This window comes from Thermobia domestica, chromosome 10 (genome assembly GCF_964235325.1).
Source record: "Thermobia domestica chromosome 10, izTheDome1.hap1.1, whole genome shotgun sequence".
Taxonomy (NCBI): Eukaryota; Metazoa; Arthropoda; class Insecta; order Zygentoma; family Lepismatidae; genus Thermobia; species Thermobia domestica.
This window is the reverse complement of record NC_137463.1, coordinates 27,895,055-27,913,168: the sequence shown is the minus strand read 5'-3', so window position 1 is coordinate 27,913,168 and position 18,114 is coordinate 27,895,055. Positions and strand designations below refer to the sequence as shown.

General features: G+C 37.6%; 1 protein-coding gene across 1 annotated transcript in view; it reads left to right on the top strand.

The window, feature by feature from the left end:
* Window positions 1-18,114, top strand: part of fry (microtubule binding protein furry) — a 1,411,512-nt gene that overhangs the window by 1,293,762 nt on the left and 99,636 nt on the right. Inside the window, exons 33-34 of the mRNA XM_081727912.1 lie at window positions 5,011-5,297; window positions 6,774-6,881. Of these exons, the coding sequence (XP_081584038.1) occupies window positions 5,011-5,297; window positions 6,774-6,881 (395 nt within the window). The remainder of the gene's footprint in view (window positions 1-5,010; window positions 5,298-6,773; window positions 6,882-18,114) is intronic.

The following is an 18,114-nucleotide window of genomic DNA, read 5'->3' as shown; positions in this document are numbered from 1 at the left end:
CCACCGATATTTTCACCGTGTGGTTGGATCCCTTGTCTTGGTGCAGTTCAACCTGGTCCTCGTCTTGTTCGTACAATGCTCAAATTTTATGCTGATACATATCAGTCAGGACATGAATCTGGTAGTATATATGATTTTGACGTTTCTCTTCACCTTTCTGAGACGCAGTTTGCCCCTGTTTATAAAGAATCGTCGCAGTCATGAACTCTTTTGGGGAAACTCACTCTGTGTAATGTCACGAACGTTACCACAATCTGTGAGGTAAATCTACGCCTCATTAAGGGTAACAACAAACTTCTACCGATCACCCACGAGATGAGATTCATACAGCCTCCTACAGTTCCTTTCTTGCTCAGCTACATAAGATTGTTTCAGGGTGTCCACCCTGCTCTTGCGAAAAACCGTGAATGGCACGGTTGATCGTCACTTGCGATGTGCGTCATTTACTAGCCATCACACGCTGTGTGGAAGGATTTTAGGAAGTCGCCATACTCCGAACCACATGCAGTAGTTGCAGGATCCCTTTCACGGGAAGATGATCCCTTTCACGACGTGGTGACCCCAGGACTCGTGTGCCAAATATTTCTGTATAATACGATTCACAGTGGCACGATTTACACGTAAAATACACACTTGACACATTTTTAAACTATACGCGACACCGTGAACGTAGCGTTGGAAAGGACCACAATGACCCCCTCCAAGAATCTATTTAATTACGACGGCATCAAACTACGCTCGAGTACACTACTGTATGACTAACGAGATACTATTGGCTGCCTCGTGGCAATCTCACGATGATGGGTTGCCCATAATATCATATTACATGTAAGAAGAAATCAAGTTAGCCTCCCCAAAAATGGTCTCGCTTCCCTTCCTGTCTAACTGTTCTGGCTACGGCCATGTATTGAGCAGAAATAGAAAATACATCGTCATTACATAATTCACAGGTATTGCAACATAATAACAACGAATACTACTAAACATGAATAGAATATTAAAGAACACGGAACAACGTACTTATATACCAATGAAAAGTGGTACAATTACTAACTGTAACGACTTGTTACGGATCATTTCATGCATATACCGTATTTGCTGCCGTATAAGACGCACGTTTATTTCAGAGTAAGTAAAAAAAAAAAAAAAAAAAATGGGGTGCGACTTAGACACCGACACAGATATTTTTATTATTTGAATTTTAATTAGTGTTCCCGATTATTCTATGTTGATCGATGTCTTATGTGCTTCTTTGCGATGTATAACAGCATATTAGTTACGCGCAATGACTCAGTAAATACAGTTTGGATTCAATCGCTCTATTTATGGTCTGAGTATGTACTCTTTCCTCTGGATGCAACGCTGTTTTACATTTTGTTAAACATTAGTAACTTCACACACATATATCCCGTACTAAAATGTTAATGTATATTTTAAAAAATAAGACTAACTTTTATAAAATTTAATGAAAGTATTTTTTCTCAAAACTGAATATAGAAAATGAAGTGCGTCTTATGTACACTCATGTCCAAAATTATTGTCACATGTCTATAGTTATGTTGTTGTAGGGATATAATTTGATAACGAATTTCCCCAGTATTTCTTATAATGTTAGTATGAGTATAATCGGCAAAGACATGTTTGTGGCAAAGTTCATGTCCAAAGAACAGTAAATAAGAACAATAAAACGAAAATAAAACTTTCTTGTCCATTTAGCAACATTTTGTTTTACTCATTCTAATTTTTTGTATTTATAATTTTTTTCCTATGAAATTTACCACAAATATGCATTTCCCGATTATACAGGGTGGTCCGGAAGTGAACGTACCCCTAATTTGTATCTTTTGACGGTTTTAGGTTTTACCTACATTTGTATGGCAACATGGCTTGACATTGTCTGGTAGATATAAATATAAAGACACTGTAGTGATACAGCAGGGTGGAGCAGCAGTGCACTTCGCGATTCACGTGCGCAATTACCTAAATCAGATGTTTCCTGGCCGCTGGATTGGAAGAGGTTGTGCATCTTCACCAGCTCCCTTTGTCTGGCCTCCCAGAAGTCTCCATCTGACGACATCAGACTCTCATAAAGCAACAAGTAAGAAACACTCGATATCACACAACGTAGGAATTACGAGCAGCTGTGAAACACGCCTTCACCCTTGTGACTCCGGAGTATCTCCGCAAAACATCTGCGAGAACTTGGCGCAGAATTCAACTGTCTTACGACATGGATGTAATCATACCGAAGTTTATGGCTCTTAAGACTTCAAAGTAACTGTGTGCAGACATTCTACCATAACTAACACTATATTGTTGAAACTAAACGGGGTTGAAGCTTCCGGACCACCCTATACATATAGTATCAGTATTAAAAGTACCCTGCAAAATCATTATAAATTATATTCTTACAAGAAGACAGTTAGAGATATGCGACAATCATTTTGGACATGAATTTACGTCTCTACGTCTTATACGGTATATAAAATTCATGTTTCAGTTCGTCCGTTCATCTGTATTTAGAGGATATATCGTTCAGGGATTTATAGATTTACAGGAGATTGGAGGATATACCGTTCAGTAAAAAAAAAGAAAAAAAGGCATTCGTATCCTCCTTTCGCTATTTCAAATACTCTTACAAGGAGAAAGCAGACTTTGGTAAATGAACTCCGGGGCCATTTTTTTTCAAGGTAATAGTGCACATTTAAAGTGTTCATATTACAAACTGGGAGAGCGCAATCATAATATAACCATAATGTAACCATAATATAACTCGTGATAGCAAAATATTTACGAAATAGATTACATTTCGTTGGTAGTTAACATGGAACAGTGAAAGAGTTTACAACTGATTTGCATATTTCTAGTGTTGTAATTCATTATAAACATACGGTAAATTAACATTTTACTTGTAGCTACAAGTGGCTATATTATTGGTTCAAGCAAAAAACAAAAACGTTACTCCAGAGAAATAGAACCCGGGACCCCTGGCACGTGAGTCACAGATGCTACTGATTTTGCCACGCCGTCACTTGATAAATTTGCGCAACGTACGACATATGGGGCGAGTCGAAAACTTTAAGACGCTTTTTCTCTTGCTATATTAAGCCATTGCGCTCTCCCAGTTTGTAATATGAACACTAAATGTGCACTATCACCTTCCAAAAATGGCCCCGAAGTTCATTTACCAACGTTTGTTTGTTTTCTCCTTGTTAGATGAACGCAAATCTGAAAATTTTGTTCATATTTCTTGAACTGTTTGTTCATATTCCATTAATCCTCTGTTCATACTTCATGAATTAATGAGTTCTAAATTGAATTTCCGGTGAGACTTTTTTTCTTTTTAGGGAAAAATATTTTTCTAATGAGCTTGAAAAGCTATGGGGATTGAGGCTCCGAGAAAAAGTGCTGAATACCTGTAAAGTATGAAGTTTCTATCGATAAAAAAAATAGTCTGCCAAGCAATTAGTGCTTAGAGGCAACTGACGTATAAGTGGATTATTTCTGTAGCGAATTTTCCCCCTAGTTTTATTGACCAAAGACAACGTTTAAATGTGGAACCTAATTAGGGGTCCTGTGCTGTCTCGTGGAAGTTATTGGGATATCAATGTAAACCAAGCATTAAGAAAAAAGAAGCGAAAATAACCCGTGCAGTTTTCCTTGTAATTTAGGCAGAGGCGTATAGAGTTAAACTAAACGTAAAAGCTTCAAATCTGTGTAATTACGTGCGTAGAAAAAGACCAAGTAACAGACATAATTACCAGGATGTTTCATTCTAGTTCAGACAGAGCGCAAATGGGATGACGGAGTGAAATATTATACAGGAAATTACTGTCAGAAACGTATGATCTAATTATGATACAATGGGAAACTGTTGCTCAATCAAAGGCATGAATAAAATGATACTGCTCTCATTAGGGGAATCTAGACGAGGTTTACTATCTCCAAGAAATACAACATATTCCTTGATGATATATGCTGCTTCTTTTGTTTTCGTCAAATTGTGTATAGTGGGTCTCAGTAGCGTACGTAGAATTCCATCAAGGAAGGGGTTTTAAGATTCCAATTTCATATCTGTTCCGGATAAGCGTGAGTTCATATATATATATATATATATATATATATATATATATATATATATATATATATATATATAAATGTATGTTGAAGTTTCGGGGTGTCCAGATCACGGGTCAGCAGGTCGGGTGGTCATGGGTCAAGTAAATAGACATGATTTAGTTAAGGATCTTTGTGTTACGTTTGATATTAAGTTAACATTTGACAGTCACATTGTAAATATAACAAGTGAAGTATTCCAGCTATTAGGATTCATAATTAGAACAGGAAAAGAATTTAAGAACTGTTCAAATTAGAGAAGTTGAAAAATGCATATGTTCGTTCAAAGCTAGAGTATGCGTTTACTATTTGGAATTCATCTCAATTTAAAAATCATAAGCAATTAGAAAGAACACAGGCTTTTTTTTTTATTTCTAACCTCCAAAAAACTCACATTTATCCATATACCGGTAGCTATAAAACCATCCTTGAAAACTTTCGTCTTTCAGCACTAGAACAAACACGTCATATGATTGATTTATTATTCATTCAAAAAGTAATTCAAAATATTTTGGACTGCTGTGACTTAGTTTGTTCATTGAATTTGCATGTTCCTTCATTAAAAGCACGTAAAAACACTTGTCTCTATTACTATAAAAAATCAAAAACTAACATATTGATAATATCACCTATCTGGAGAAGAACAGCTTTGTATAATAGATGTGTATAAATAACAATGAATTGGATATATGTGATATGTCGCCTAAGAAATTTAAAAATGCCGGTGTGAATATGTAAATATGTAATTCTCAACATTGTAATTGGGCTATAGCCTGTACGTAAATACGTAAATAAATAAATAAATAAAGATCATGAATAATTTGTACTTACTTAAAAAGTAACCAGATTCAATACATGCAGAAGTATTTTATAAAATTGTTTTCTTCTTTACAGATGTAATTTGGCAGTGATGTTACTGACGGACGTAGTTGTGGATGGTGTTGATTTGGATTGGTCTATCCACGTTCCGCTTATGCTTCACATCTTGTTCCTTGGTCTGGACCACACACGCCCCTTGGTACATGAACACTGTAAGCAGCTGCTCCTGAATTTGTTAGTGGTGTTGGCCGACCACGGGGATCACCTCACTGTAGCTCGAGTTTTGCTCAATAACAAGACGGAGTGTCTGGGCCTTGGGATCACAACGCCTACGCTTCCCGTTCTGCAGCATATTTTCACTGGTGAGTAAACCTTGCTTTGGTTTTATGAACTTACAAGGTACACTCATGTCCAAAATTATTGTCACATGTCTATAAATATGTTGTTGTAGGAATATAATTTGATAACGAATTCGCTCGGAATTTCTTATAATGTTAGTACGTGTATAATTGGGAAAGACATGTAGGCCTATGTGGCAAATTTCATGTCAAAAGAGCAGTAAATAAGAACAATAGAACGAAAAATAAAACTTTCTTGTCCGTTTAGCAACATTTTGTTTTACTCACTCTAACTTTCGTATTTATTATTCTTTTCCTATGAAATTTACCACAAATACACATTTCCCAATTATACACATAGTATCAGTATTAAAAGTACTCTGCAAAATCATTATCAAATTATATTCTTACAAGAAGACAGTTATAGATATGCGACAATCATTTTGGACATGAGTGTACATTCGTGAAGTGTCCCCTCGGAATTCATGTAAAACTGATTTAAATGCAAAGTTCTTCGCGGCCCAAACTGTATTGTACTAATTTTAGCGGCCCATACGGGTAATTTGCATATTTATGGGCCTTCATATATCCGGAATTCATACAACTATAACGCTTGGTTACAAAATTGCTTTTAGTTTCTTTAGATGCAACTGAACATGAATGTGGGCATATGCAAACAAATTGGATCAAGTACTGCTTCTCTGACACGTGTTATCCACACCAGCCGCCATCTTGGATCCGCCATATTGGATTCAACTTTCGTTTTTTCAAATGGGAATAGTACACTTCGCGAATGTACCTTGTTAGAGACAAAAGATTCTAATACGTCATAAACCTAAGAGAGACGGACTTCCTTTGAGAAGATACGACTTAAAGTCACACCGAACAGGAAAATGAAAGAGAAAAATCTCCTTTTGAAATATTTTAGTTTACACTGGTAAAATGAATTTCAAGTAACTTTCAGGCTTCTCTCTCAGGCTCCCTGGGTTTTCATGAAGTCGCATCTTCCGTACTGTGGATTCCCCAACTTTTTCATCCTCAAAGAAATATGCTGTTTTCTCCGTTAGAACTGTTATGGATAAAGAAAAAATAATATTCGTTACAGTTTTAAATTTTGAACTGTTAATGAAGCAAAACTTGCTTTAATTTTTCAGTTAATGTTCAGTTATCCTCCCTGTGGTAGAAACAGATACGCTTTTGCCCTTTTAGTTGTAGTAAAATCCGCATTCAGTACTCAGTATTGCGAAAAACTGTGTGGTCTCGAAACTCAATCAATAGGAAACACGGGAGACATCCTTTCTTTTGATCTGTGTTGTTCATTTACGTACTAAACTTATTTTGCAAGAGATATAAGACAGGACCACCAAATTTATTTTTGCCAATGAGTGACAGCTTCACCTAGAAGGTAGACGTTTCCTCAGCACTGCCACTTCTGATTGGCTGTTATGTATATTCCTTTAAATTTATGTGGATGATAAATTAATTATTTCTTTCTTTCAGAGCCGGATACAGAATTCGACAGCTATCTTCAAGGACCTCTACCAACCGTTACAACTGTAGCTGCTACACAACAAACCTTGCAACCAGCTATAACTGCGCCTCAACCAGGTAAGGAGAACTTCTTGTAACGATAAATAATAAGGACACATCTCACAGGCACGTAGCCAGGATTTCGTAATAGAAAGGGGTCCGTGATGAAATACTGTAGTTACCACACCGGGGACTGGATCATTCTAAACTATTTTACTGGCAACATATATTGGTTCGTTTAGCCAGGATTTTGCAAGGGTGGGGGGAGATGTGACATGAAATACTGTACTTACACACCAGGGCTTGATCCATCTAAATTATTTTACTGGCAATATACCCATATTGATTTGTTAGGACAATAAAATTAGGGTATATTAGTAAGTATTTTAATAACAAATTGTGAAGAAATCTCGAGCAAAAGAATATAAAAATAGTATTGGAAAAGATATAGTCTTTCGAGGTCATTTGAACTACGATCTTCTTGTCTTCTTTCTTCTTCTTTTTTCTTATCTTCGTTTAATGTCGTCAAATATAGCAACGAGATCTCTTTCGGCAGTAAAGACATCCTATAAAATGAATTAGTGTTGCCGCGAAATTGAAAATTTCTTTAACAAGTGCAACTGGAATCTATGTTGCAATGCTCATATTATTGGTGATTGTGGGCATTTCTACCTGAGAGTCTATCTGATCGAACCGGTTTATCGATGGTCATTTGTAGTCCATAGTATTGGCATGGAATTAGATGGAATTCGGAAGGTGGGGTGCTGACTGCCACGGGTGCTGACTGCCACAGCCAATTAATGGTGCTGATTGCCACGACTGGCGCTGATTGCCAGTATCAAGGTGCTGACTGCCACGATGGCGTGCTGACTGCCACGAGCCTGAGAGAAAGTTACTAGACGTAACATTACCGGACGCCAAGAAGCATGAAAGAAACTAGATGATCCTTAGGATCGTGTTGTTCAGACCAACACCTAACAAAGGTAAACCGGTCTCTGTATGTACACTAATGTCCAAAATTATTGTCACATGATTATAAATATGTTGTTCTAGTAACATAATATGATAACGAATTCGCCCGGTATTTCTTATAATGTTATTATGTGTATAATCGGCAAAGGCAAATATGTGGTAAATTTCATGTCAAAAGAGCAGTAAATAAGAACAATAAAACGAAAATAAAATTTTCTTGTCCATTTAGTTACATTTTATTTTACTCATGATTTTCGTATTTATAATTCTTTTCCTGTGAAATTTATCACAAATATAAATTTCCTGATTATACACACAATATAAATATTAAAAGTACTCTGCAAAATTATCAAATTATATTCTTAGAAGAAGACAGTTATAGATATGTGACAATAATTTTGGATATGAGTGTACTTTCAGTTTTGTCAGGGAGCGGTGCGTACAAAGTTGGTACGGTTTATGTATTCTCACTTGAACTCCCTATGTCAGCATGAACTGTGTACAGCTGTGCAAATTTTTTCGAGCAGCTCTTGAAAGTTCCATCAAAAAAGCACTGCTGGCTGTACCTCACAAGGGAAGTTCAGGAGAAAGCACTCGCCTGCAGAGAAACTAAGCATGCCATTTGAAGTCCCAATTCATGCTGATTATAACAAGCTGATAAAATTCCTGTACGGTTGAGAACGGTTCGAGATATTCAACTTGGAAGTTTATATGAGAAAATGAGGATATACTTATTTATACGCGTTAAGTACAACATAATTAGTAACGAATATTGACATACGAATTGAAAGCTATCGGAAGTAACAGAAAAAAAATGTTTCGCAATAACTAACGGGTTTGTTAGATACAATTAGTCATTACATTGTTCACAATAATCATACGTTAGAGATGAAAATTGATCACTGTTGTTCTTCTGTTTTATGAAGAAATGACGCAAGCAAAATACTCCCTTGCACCATGAACATTTTATATGTGCAATTGTGTTGCATCCGTCAAGAGAACAATTCGCAGAACCAAAGCAAAAAGCAAATTCGACAAGTGATTCAAAGGTTATAGGCCTATAATTTGTTCGTAACCTGCCTTGCAGAACGCAAACTGAAACAATCCAATGTATCGCGGTGATCGGAAGTGATCCGTATGGACACGGACTCTATTTGATTGTTTCGTTGGTACATTATAACGTCCAGATGAAGAAGACTCATACCATGTACAAATCTTCTGCCATAATCTTTGATTGATCGGAATCAAAACACATCAAATGGTTGCACAAATCGTCTTCCCTTGTCAGCTTGTCCGAACTTCCCTTGTCAGCTGGCTTCAGACCATCATATCCATTAAATAATACAATAAAACAATTAATATAAACAATGAAATGTGCAAATTGTACATATAACAGAAAAGACAATCCGTTTATAAACATCCAAGTGTATGTCGTTCCACTTAGTGAGCAACTTTGTAACTTATAGGATGCCACATAGATTTGCTGTGATGATTACTAAATTAATCCCTACTAAATTAATTAATAATCATAAATTTAGTATGAGGGATTAATTCCTCTCTTTCCAAATACAGTTTCTCCCAGGCTCGTGGCAGTCAGCACGCCGTCGTGGCAGTCAGCACCTTCATATTTGCAATCAGCGACAGTCGTGGCAGTCAGCACCAATAATTGGCTGTGGCAGTCAGCACCCGTGGCAATCAGCACCTATCCATTCGGAATGCTCTGTTACAATAATATCCATTTTTAACTTACATCCCCCATTTCCTCCACAAAAAGCTCCTCATAAGAAAGAGTAACCAAAACTCTTGCTGTAGCTTTTAATTTTTAACGCTGATTCTTCTTTTTCTCGTTTCTTTTTGTTTCTTCCTTCCTTATTTTTTTAATTTCTGGTCTCAAAGGGGGGGGAGAGAGTCCGAACCCCCCGGACCCACCGTTTGGCTACGTGCCTGCATCTCAATATTTTCGTGATTGTCTGATGTATAGGGATGTAGAAGAGCTTGAGCCACAACCTGTTTCGGTATATGCATATACCGAATATTATTATGCAAGATCTACAAGGTCTGTCTGGAAAGTAAGGTGACAAGTTGTGGTGTAGCACACACGTGCGCTTGATCAGAAAACCGGAGGCGGGAGAGATTGGAGAATTCTCAGCTTCGCAACGCGACCAGTGTTTCTTTCAGAAAAATGTTCCTGGGGGACACACTGAGTATTCCGGGGGCACTGCTGGCTATTATATTTATTATATATTATAGACGTATTATTTTGGCCTCCTCCGGGGAGGCACTCTCAGAGCTCCGGGGAGGCAGTGCCCTCCTAAAAACATGTCTGGAAGAAACACTGAACACGACAGAGCTCAGTTGGCTTCGAGCAGTCGAAGCAAGTAGAGATCCTCGAGAGTGTACCCCTGTTTCGTCGCTGCGTTACCGAAACAATGGGGCAAACGTTGGAGCAGTGCTATGTGATGAATTTTTGCGTTAAAGTGGGGAAGCCTTCTACCGAGACGTTCGACATGATCAAGACAGCACACGGCAATTATATAGTGTATAGATCGCGAGTGTTCAAATGACACAAAGCCTTTACAGACGGCCGAGAAAACGTCCATGACGAGGAACGGTCTGGGCGCCCGTCAATGACGGTTACAAACGTTAATGTTAATTGTGTGCGTGCTTTATTAAACACTAATCGACGGTTAAGTGCCTATATGATTGCAGAAGTGGTGTTAGGGTCTCCGAGAACGCAAGTTCATGAAATTGTAACTACAAATGCAAATTGCAAATGCACAACGTGCTGTCAGCGACTTTTGACCGGAAAAGGCATCTTGCGTTGTTGGCCAGCTTACAGCCCCAACCTCTCTCCATATGACTTCTTCATGTTTCCTAGGACACTAATACAATAACGTGGAAGACCTCCAAAGGTGCACAAGGAAGTATTGAACGAGATTCCAGAAAAAGTCTTCCGAGACGCCAATAAACAGTGTGAAAATTGCTGTGCTCTCTATGTTGATAGCCGAGTTCTTATTTTGAGGAATACTGCATTGTATCAAATAAAGTGTGCTTTTTATACTCAGTTTTCGGAACTTTAGGGCAGACCCTGTAAATCGTTAGTTGTTAAATCATTTTAGTTAATCTCTGGTATTCTGGAATAATCCAATGTAAAATAACGATTTATGTGTTTCTTTTACGCTACAGGTAACTTCTTCACCAATTCTTGATTCCTGATCGACATGTTAGAAAGATTTTTTTGTATTTTATGTATGATTCTCAATGAATAAAGAATAAGATAATACGGTTTTATAAAGATCCCGACCAAACTCACTATATAGAGCTACTAATACATTATTTTCATCGAGTAAATATACCTTGTTCACAAAGATACTGTAATGCATGATTAGGGTAAAATTCAGTTGCTCTCATCTTGATAGCACCATTTACAATTACCAAATGACAGATTTCACTTTCACAGATTGCTCCCTCTCTTGGGGGAACAGGGGGTTAATGGCACTGGGGTTAGTTATAAGCAATGTCAAAAGACGGGGGATTATTACAATAACGCATGAACCTAAATGATTCATAGTAATAATCAAGGAAAATACATGGTATTTGCGATAGATGCAGCCCGATAAGCATCCATTTCGAGAATTGAGGATTCCCGCTAATCTCAACAAAGTATTACAATACATGAAACTGCGAGCTTCCTACATCGATAACTCAAAACTGCTGTTAGAGGAATTTCTCCAAAAATGTAAATTCCCTCCGAATTTTTCCAAGCACCATTGTACTAATTTCTTTTATCTTTACGTATGTTTGCAATTGGTAGCAGACAGCGCCCAAGGCATGCTAGGAGCCAGGCGCATGCGAATTTCGACAAACGCAACTAACATAGCCAATAGCAACAAGGAAGACAACATTTGAAGATTGGCTTCTTTTACAGACGGGTGATTCGTACGAGTGGGCATACAAAAACTTCGTGAATACTATGATAAATGTTTAAAACAAACATGGTAACTATGTTTAAAAAAAAAGTTTGATGTGTATAGAGGAAATAACCAAAAATTTATGACACTCTTTACTAGTTTTGTTTTTATTGTCAATCGGAGCTTGTTTACATTCATATGCATATCGTATCATGTGAAGCGAGAAAATTTTATCTTGAAATGGGCCCCCCTTTCGAATAGCAGAGAGCTTAAATGGGGGACAGTTACACCCAGGCCGGTAGCTAGCCCAAAAATGTAGGGGGGGGGCGATACAACCACATTATAGTTAATTTCAAGCCTACCGTGAAACTTTTAGGGGAGCAGCAAAAATTAAGGGGGAAGCCGGCTCCCCCTTGACACCCCTGGATATGGGCCTGGTTATACCTGTTTCCCTACAAGTCAAAGGCGGAACTATCTCCGGGCCGGGGGCCAAGGCCTCCCAGTTTTTTGAGTGACAAAATTAATTGAAGTTATTACTTACTTATACTTTTGAAAGTTTAGGGTAAGAGGGTACAATTTCGAACACATTAGAAACTTTCTTTATTTTTGGACAAACTATACGTAATAACAGGACAATTTTTGGTAAATACAAAGTTTGTAATCTATGTGTTGCCTTACAGAAATATTAAGAAAAAGAGCTCTGTTACAATGTCCATAAACATAATTTTTTTGTTAGCACAGAAACGTTCAGATTTGTATCACATCAGGTACAATTCCGAACAGTGGTAGGTACAATTTCGATCACATACATTTTCCACAAATAAATTGTTTCTTACCTTGTGCACCTACACACATTTCATGATACACACTTGGCAAGACTGGCATCGTATCCAGTCGCTTTTCACGACGGACTCTTCACTGTAATAGCTCAACTGGCAAAAGCCATATATATCCTCATTTGTTGGAGTTAATGCCCTGCTTCTTTGTGGCTGTCTTGCAACCTGAAGCTTCTTTCCTGGAGTAGGCCGGTTAACAACACAGAATTTCTTAGCCTGTACTTCAACAATGTGAGCGTTGCTTGTAAGATGGAGCGAGGTTAGGGGTTTTCTTTTACGTGTAGAAGGTTTGTTCTCAGGAGTTTTGAGGATGTTACGAACCAAAGCATTTTCCAGTGAATGGGAGGGTTTTGGTGTAGGTAAGAGAATGGTAGGTTTGTATTCGCCTTGTGGCATAGGAGAACCTGAGGTATTTGGTGTACGTGAGATAATAGTGGGTCTATCTTGATCTTGTGATGTAGGTGAGTCATCAATTTTCGATGTTCCTGGTGCACACATGTCATTAGTTTCAGTGTTGTTCCTAGACTGATTTTTTTGTTCCGAAGACGATACGAACAGGAGGGAAGGAGTAAATTTGGACTTTGGAGCAATGTCGTCCGAAAAGGGCATGATTCCAGTACACTCAAAACCTTTTATGGCTGAGCCAACAGAAGCTGCCTCGTTCCAAGACTCGCAAAAGAGAGGATTAAATGTGAGCTTCGACAGACCCTCGTTGGGATGGCGATGTTGCCAGTTTGTTGCTTTCCTGTGGTAGTGTGCCTTGAGGGACTTAAACAAAGTTCTATCTAAAGGTTGAAGAACGTACCTACTATGAGGTGGTAAACGCATGAGCTCGATCTCATTCTTCTGGCAAAATTTCAAGCCATTGAAATTGGTGTGGCTTTCATGATTGTCCAGTATAAGCAAAACTTTACCAGAAGTTTTGTATGTACAAAAATGTTCCAACCACCTAAGGAAAAGCCTTTCGTTGATGTAACCAGACTCGCTCAACTCCACAACTGTGCAAGGTGGCAAACTATCATTGAATTCCGGGCACATTCTGACACCTTTGAAAATGATCAGCGGTGGAATGTAAGAGCCAGAAGCATTGCAACAAGCAACGACTGTCACGTTTCTCCCTTTTTCAACGTTGGTTAGTGATACGATCTCACGCTTTCCTTTTTGACTCACTATTTTCATGGGTCTGTTATTTAAGGGAATCCCTGTCTCATCCATGTTGTATATGCATTGAGGTTTATCAAACAAATTAAAGTCATTCATTACACCTTTCAGAATTCTAAAGTAGTTTCTCACTTCTTCTTCATTCATACCTGCAACTCTAACTCTCGATAGTCCTTCTGGTTTCCTCAAACTTATGTTTGGGTGCCTTTTCATAAAGGCTTTGAACCGGTCATCACCAGCTATCTTCACATCTGGATTCCATGGGTGCTGAACTCCACAGGCCACCTCCACATGAAAAGCAGCACGTTTTACTTGCAAGGGTGTAAGTCCTAATCCTCTGTTCTAGAAATACACTAACCTATTCACCAAAACCTTCTCTTTTTCTTCCGATAGTACTGTGGGATGTCCAATTTTGCCTGTTATCGATGGAGGATCTGCCTTTCCTTTTCCTTGCGTACACGGTCATGAAGGGTGCCTAGTGGAATGTGATACAATGCCAATGCTCCTCTTAACGATAAATCACCCGATAAGATGTTCTTCACTGCTGTTGCCATATTAGAAGGATCCCACAAAAGACGCTTCTTTTCAGTTTTCCGTCGTGGCATCTGTAATGACAAAACACGAAAGGCACACTGAGAATGGTAGCACAACTGGTTGATACGTACCTTCAACCTAGTGTTCAGAATTACCCCTTATTGGTGTTCGAAATTGTATCTTTCGCTATACTTTATCTGCGACTAAACAGTTACAAATGCTGCTCGTAGATAGCATCTGGTGTACCATACTTGTTTCCATCATGAACCGTGCAACATACTACAGTAAAATAACAACCAAGATTTCCCATTTTAAAGCAACAATACAACGTCAAACAATGAGCTATTTTATAGTACGACATTTTCTATGGTTGATATACACACCTTTGGTTGAAGAATAATTTCTGTACGGCCTCAACAAACAATTAAACACACAACTCTATCAGAAACAAACAAGCACAGGAGTCACTGTCAACGCCATATTCTCCACTCAGTGTTGGAAACTCTTGTATTTCGAAAAATGGTGCAAAAGCTTACTGTGTTCAGAGTTGTACCTGTTCGAAATTGTACCCCCTTACCCTATAATAAACTCATGATATCCTATCATAGTCTGTGTTCTGGTTGGCTCCCCTAGTTTATACCTTCTGGATTTGCCTCTGCTACAAGTTAGAGCACTGATTAGATAGAAATGCTGAAGAATTGATCATAGACAGATTTGAGGTGTCCAACCAATTAGTCGAGAATATGATGTATTGTAAACAAGAAGCGAAAAAAGTTTGGTGATCTGCATGGATTCTAAAGATTATGTAATAGCGAAGTGCTGTGTCGAAATATTTCTCTGAGATGTAATTTATGATAAGACAAGAATAAAGAGTAGTAACAAGTTTTGTATATGTTATTCCAGATTAGGCCTAACACATCGTGCACATTGGTAGAGAAGATAGAATGGGTCAGTAGTTACTATTTTTAACTAGAATATGCTCTGTCTTCCTGTGGGAGTCCAATAGCAATAAATTAGTGTTTTCATTTTAAACCTTTATTTTGACACCATTGCTGTATACTCTCAAGCAACATCGCATTCTATTGCGTTATCCACACGAATTACTGTATAACTTCAGTGATCATTTAACTGACATTATTGCTTTCATACAATATTTATATACATAATTGGCGTGTCGCTTCTTTAAATACTTCTAATCTTCGTCAACAGGAGACAGTCAAATTTAGTATTGTAGGAGCTTTATCTCCTACGTTCAGCAAAAGTTCTTTAAAAAAAAAATGTGGTTTCTTGCTCTGTAGGAAAATATTTCAAGGAAACCGCTGGTAATTACTGAGAGTATTCTTATGATATTTTACCATAATAGGGCAATGCTGCTCAGTAGCTACACATAAGATCTATTATATGACAATGTTGCTTTGAAATAAACATCCTGTATTTTGTAACCAAAGTACAAAAATTACTTTAAAAATTACGAAATTATGATCAGGAAGTCATGGTACAACCATAAAAACAAACAAAATATTTTAATGGTAAATGCTATCAATGCTTGCCAATTAAAAGGTTAAGAAACAACACGTATATCAGAGACCCAAGACAGCGTTTCGTTATTAATAGCAAAACAACGATAACATGAAAAGTTCTTAATGCTGTAATTTTGAACTTTTCAAAGCAAGCCACTTATTGCCAGAATATATGTTCTATTGAATCTGGAATAATATAAAAGAGTTTTTGGTGCAACTAAAAGAAAAAAAATATATAATAAGACGTCCTTTTGCCTAAGTATTCTCGATGTGATTTTCATATCATCTCATTTTTACATATACATATCTTCTCTTTGTGATAAAATGTGTGAATTTTCTATTAATCTGAAACTTGCGTCATCGTGTATCTAGATACGAAAACTAACAGGTTTCCCTGTCCCAGTGGATATTTGAAATTCATCCATGCATAGCGAACTGCTCTATGAAATATGATTTAAGAGATGCGATGTAATATCTGCATAATAGTCATATATGGATGAATGTTATAAGTCAAAAGCTTTCAAAATACTGTTATAAATACGAATATAGTATCAAGTTAAATCAATATTTAATATACAGGGAAAAATGTTGTTATATTTTCATCTACGTAAAAGTCTAGGAATAAAATGGAAGCGATGTGCCAGAAGTTCTGGGAATTGCTGTATCGCTCGATAATGTAGGGCTGTTAATATCTTGTTAATTCCGTGCACAAACAAGTGGTATCATATTTCTTGAACGATATTAATCAGTACCAGGCAGTATTGTTTAGCCTCTCCATAATTATAAACGCGTTTTGTAAGTGTATATTGTGTAAATGTGAAAAACAAGTTCATTCTCAAGGAGTTTTTATATTTTTTTTATGTCGGAAAAGGTTGTTAAAACATATGAAATCGTTTAGCGAATCTACAGAATCCAAAATACGATTTATCATTAGATTATCTGGCAGAACATCTCTAGAAGACGATCCTCGTACAGGATGCCCAAGCACAGATGTAAATGACGTTAACAATGCTGCTACAGAGGCACTCTTGTAGAAAGATACGCGATGTTACGCTAGCCATATACTGACTAGAGGACAGGACAGCCAAGCCAAGGCGCTATACAGGGTGGTCCGGAAGTGGGCGCACCCTCCTTTAGTTTCAACAGTATAGTGTTAGTTATGGTAGAATGTCTGTACACAGTAACCTCGAAGTCTTAAAAGTCATAAGCATCGGTATGATCTGTCGTAATACAGCTGAATTCTGCTCCAAGTTCTCGCAGATGTTTTGCGGAGATACTCCGGACTCACGAGGATGAAGGCGTGTTGTACAGCTGCTCGTAATTCCTGTATTGTGTGATATCGAGTGTTTCTTACTTGTTGCTTTACGAAACCCAGAGAGCATTATCTGGTGTCGTCAGATCGGGACTTCTTGGAGGCCAGGCAAAGGGAGCTGGTAATGGATTTCGATCACACATTGTTGATTACTCCAACTTCTCTGCAAATAACTGTTACGAAGCAGAAAACAGCAGAAAACAAATGAATATGGATATCAATGTTACCAGGCAATGCCAAGCAATTTTACCAAACAAGTGTGAGTACAACCTAAAATTATGAGAAAACGCCAATTACGGGGTACGTCCACTTCCGGACCAGGCTATACAGCCAGGAAACTGTGAATAACGGAACAAATCCTCGTACTGCATACGTACCCTCATAGCATGTTCTATACAAAGGTCCCTCCAACGCAATGTTGTGATTAAGACACACGGTCAATGTACTCAGGCTTCTTCCATATACTCACCAGACTTGTCGTCCTGTATTCACTTTCTTCTCCCAAAATTAAAAGCACCACTGAATGGTTACTTTTAGACGAAGTTTTAACTATCCAGAAAGCAGTGACGAGGGTGTTGAACACTATTACAATTCAGGGCTTTCAGAAGTTCTTCCATTACTTCTTTACTTACTGTAAAGCTGTGTATATGTGTACTTTGAATAAACCGAGGTAAGTTGATTCCACTGGTTATTTATTTATAGAGGTAGGGCCATATACCGTAAAGGTTTGCGTCAACGAAACGCAAAATTTGCTGTTCAGTTTGCCATTAAAATATGCATAGAGTTAATTTGATTTCTCTTTGTTTTGCGTTGCGCCCCGCTACTTTTGCGAATGCTAGTACGGCTAGTCTCGTTTTCGCATTGCTTCACTGTGTACAGTATGCAATTATGTACAAAGTTCCAGAGCAGTTTCATAAAAATCCTATAAATGTTACGAAAGTTATAGTAGAGCAGGCAAACAGATACGGAAATAGATGTTAAGTCAAATAGTAAAAACTCGTTTAAGAAAATGTAACTTCAAGTAACTTATCCAAACAAGGAGACAACATATTTAAACATTGAGTT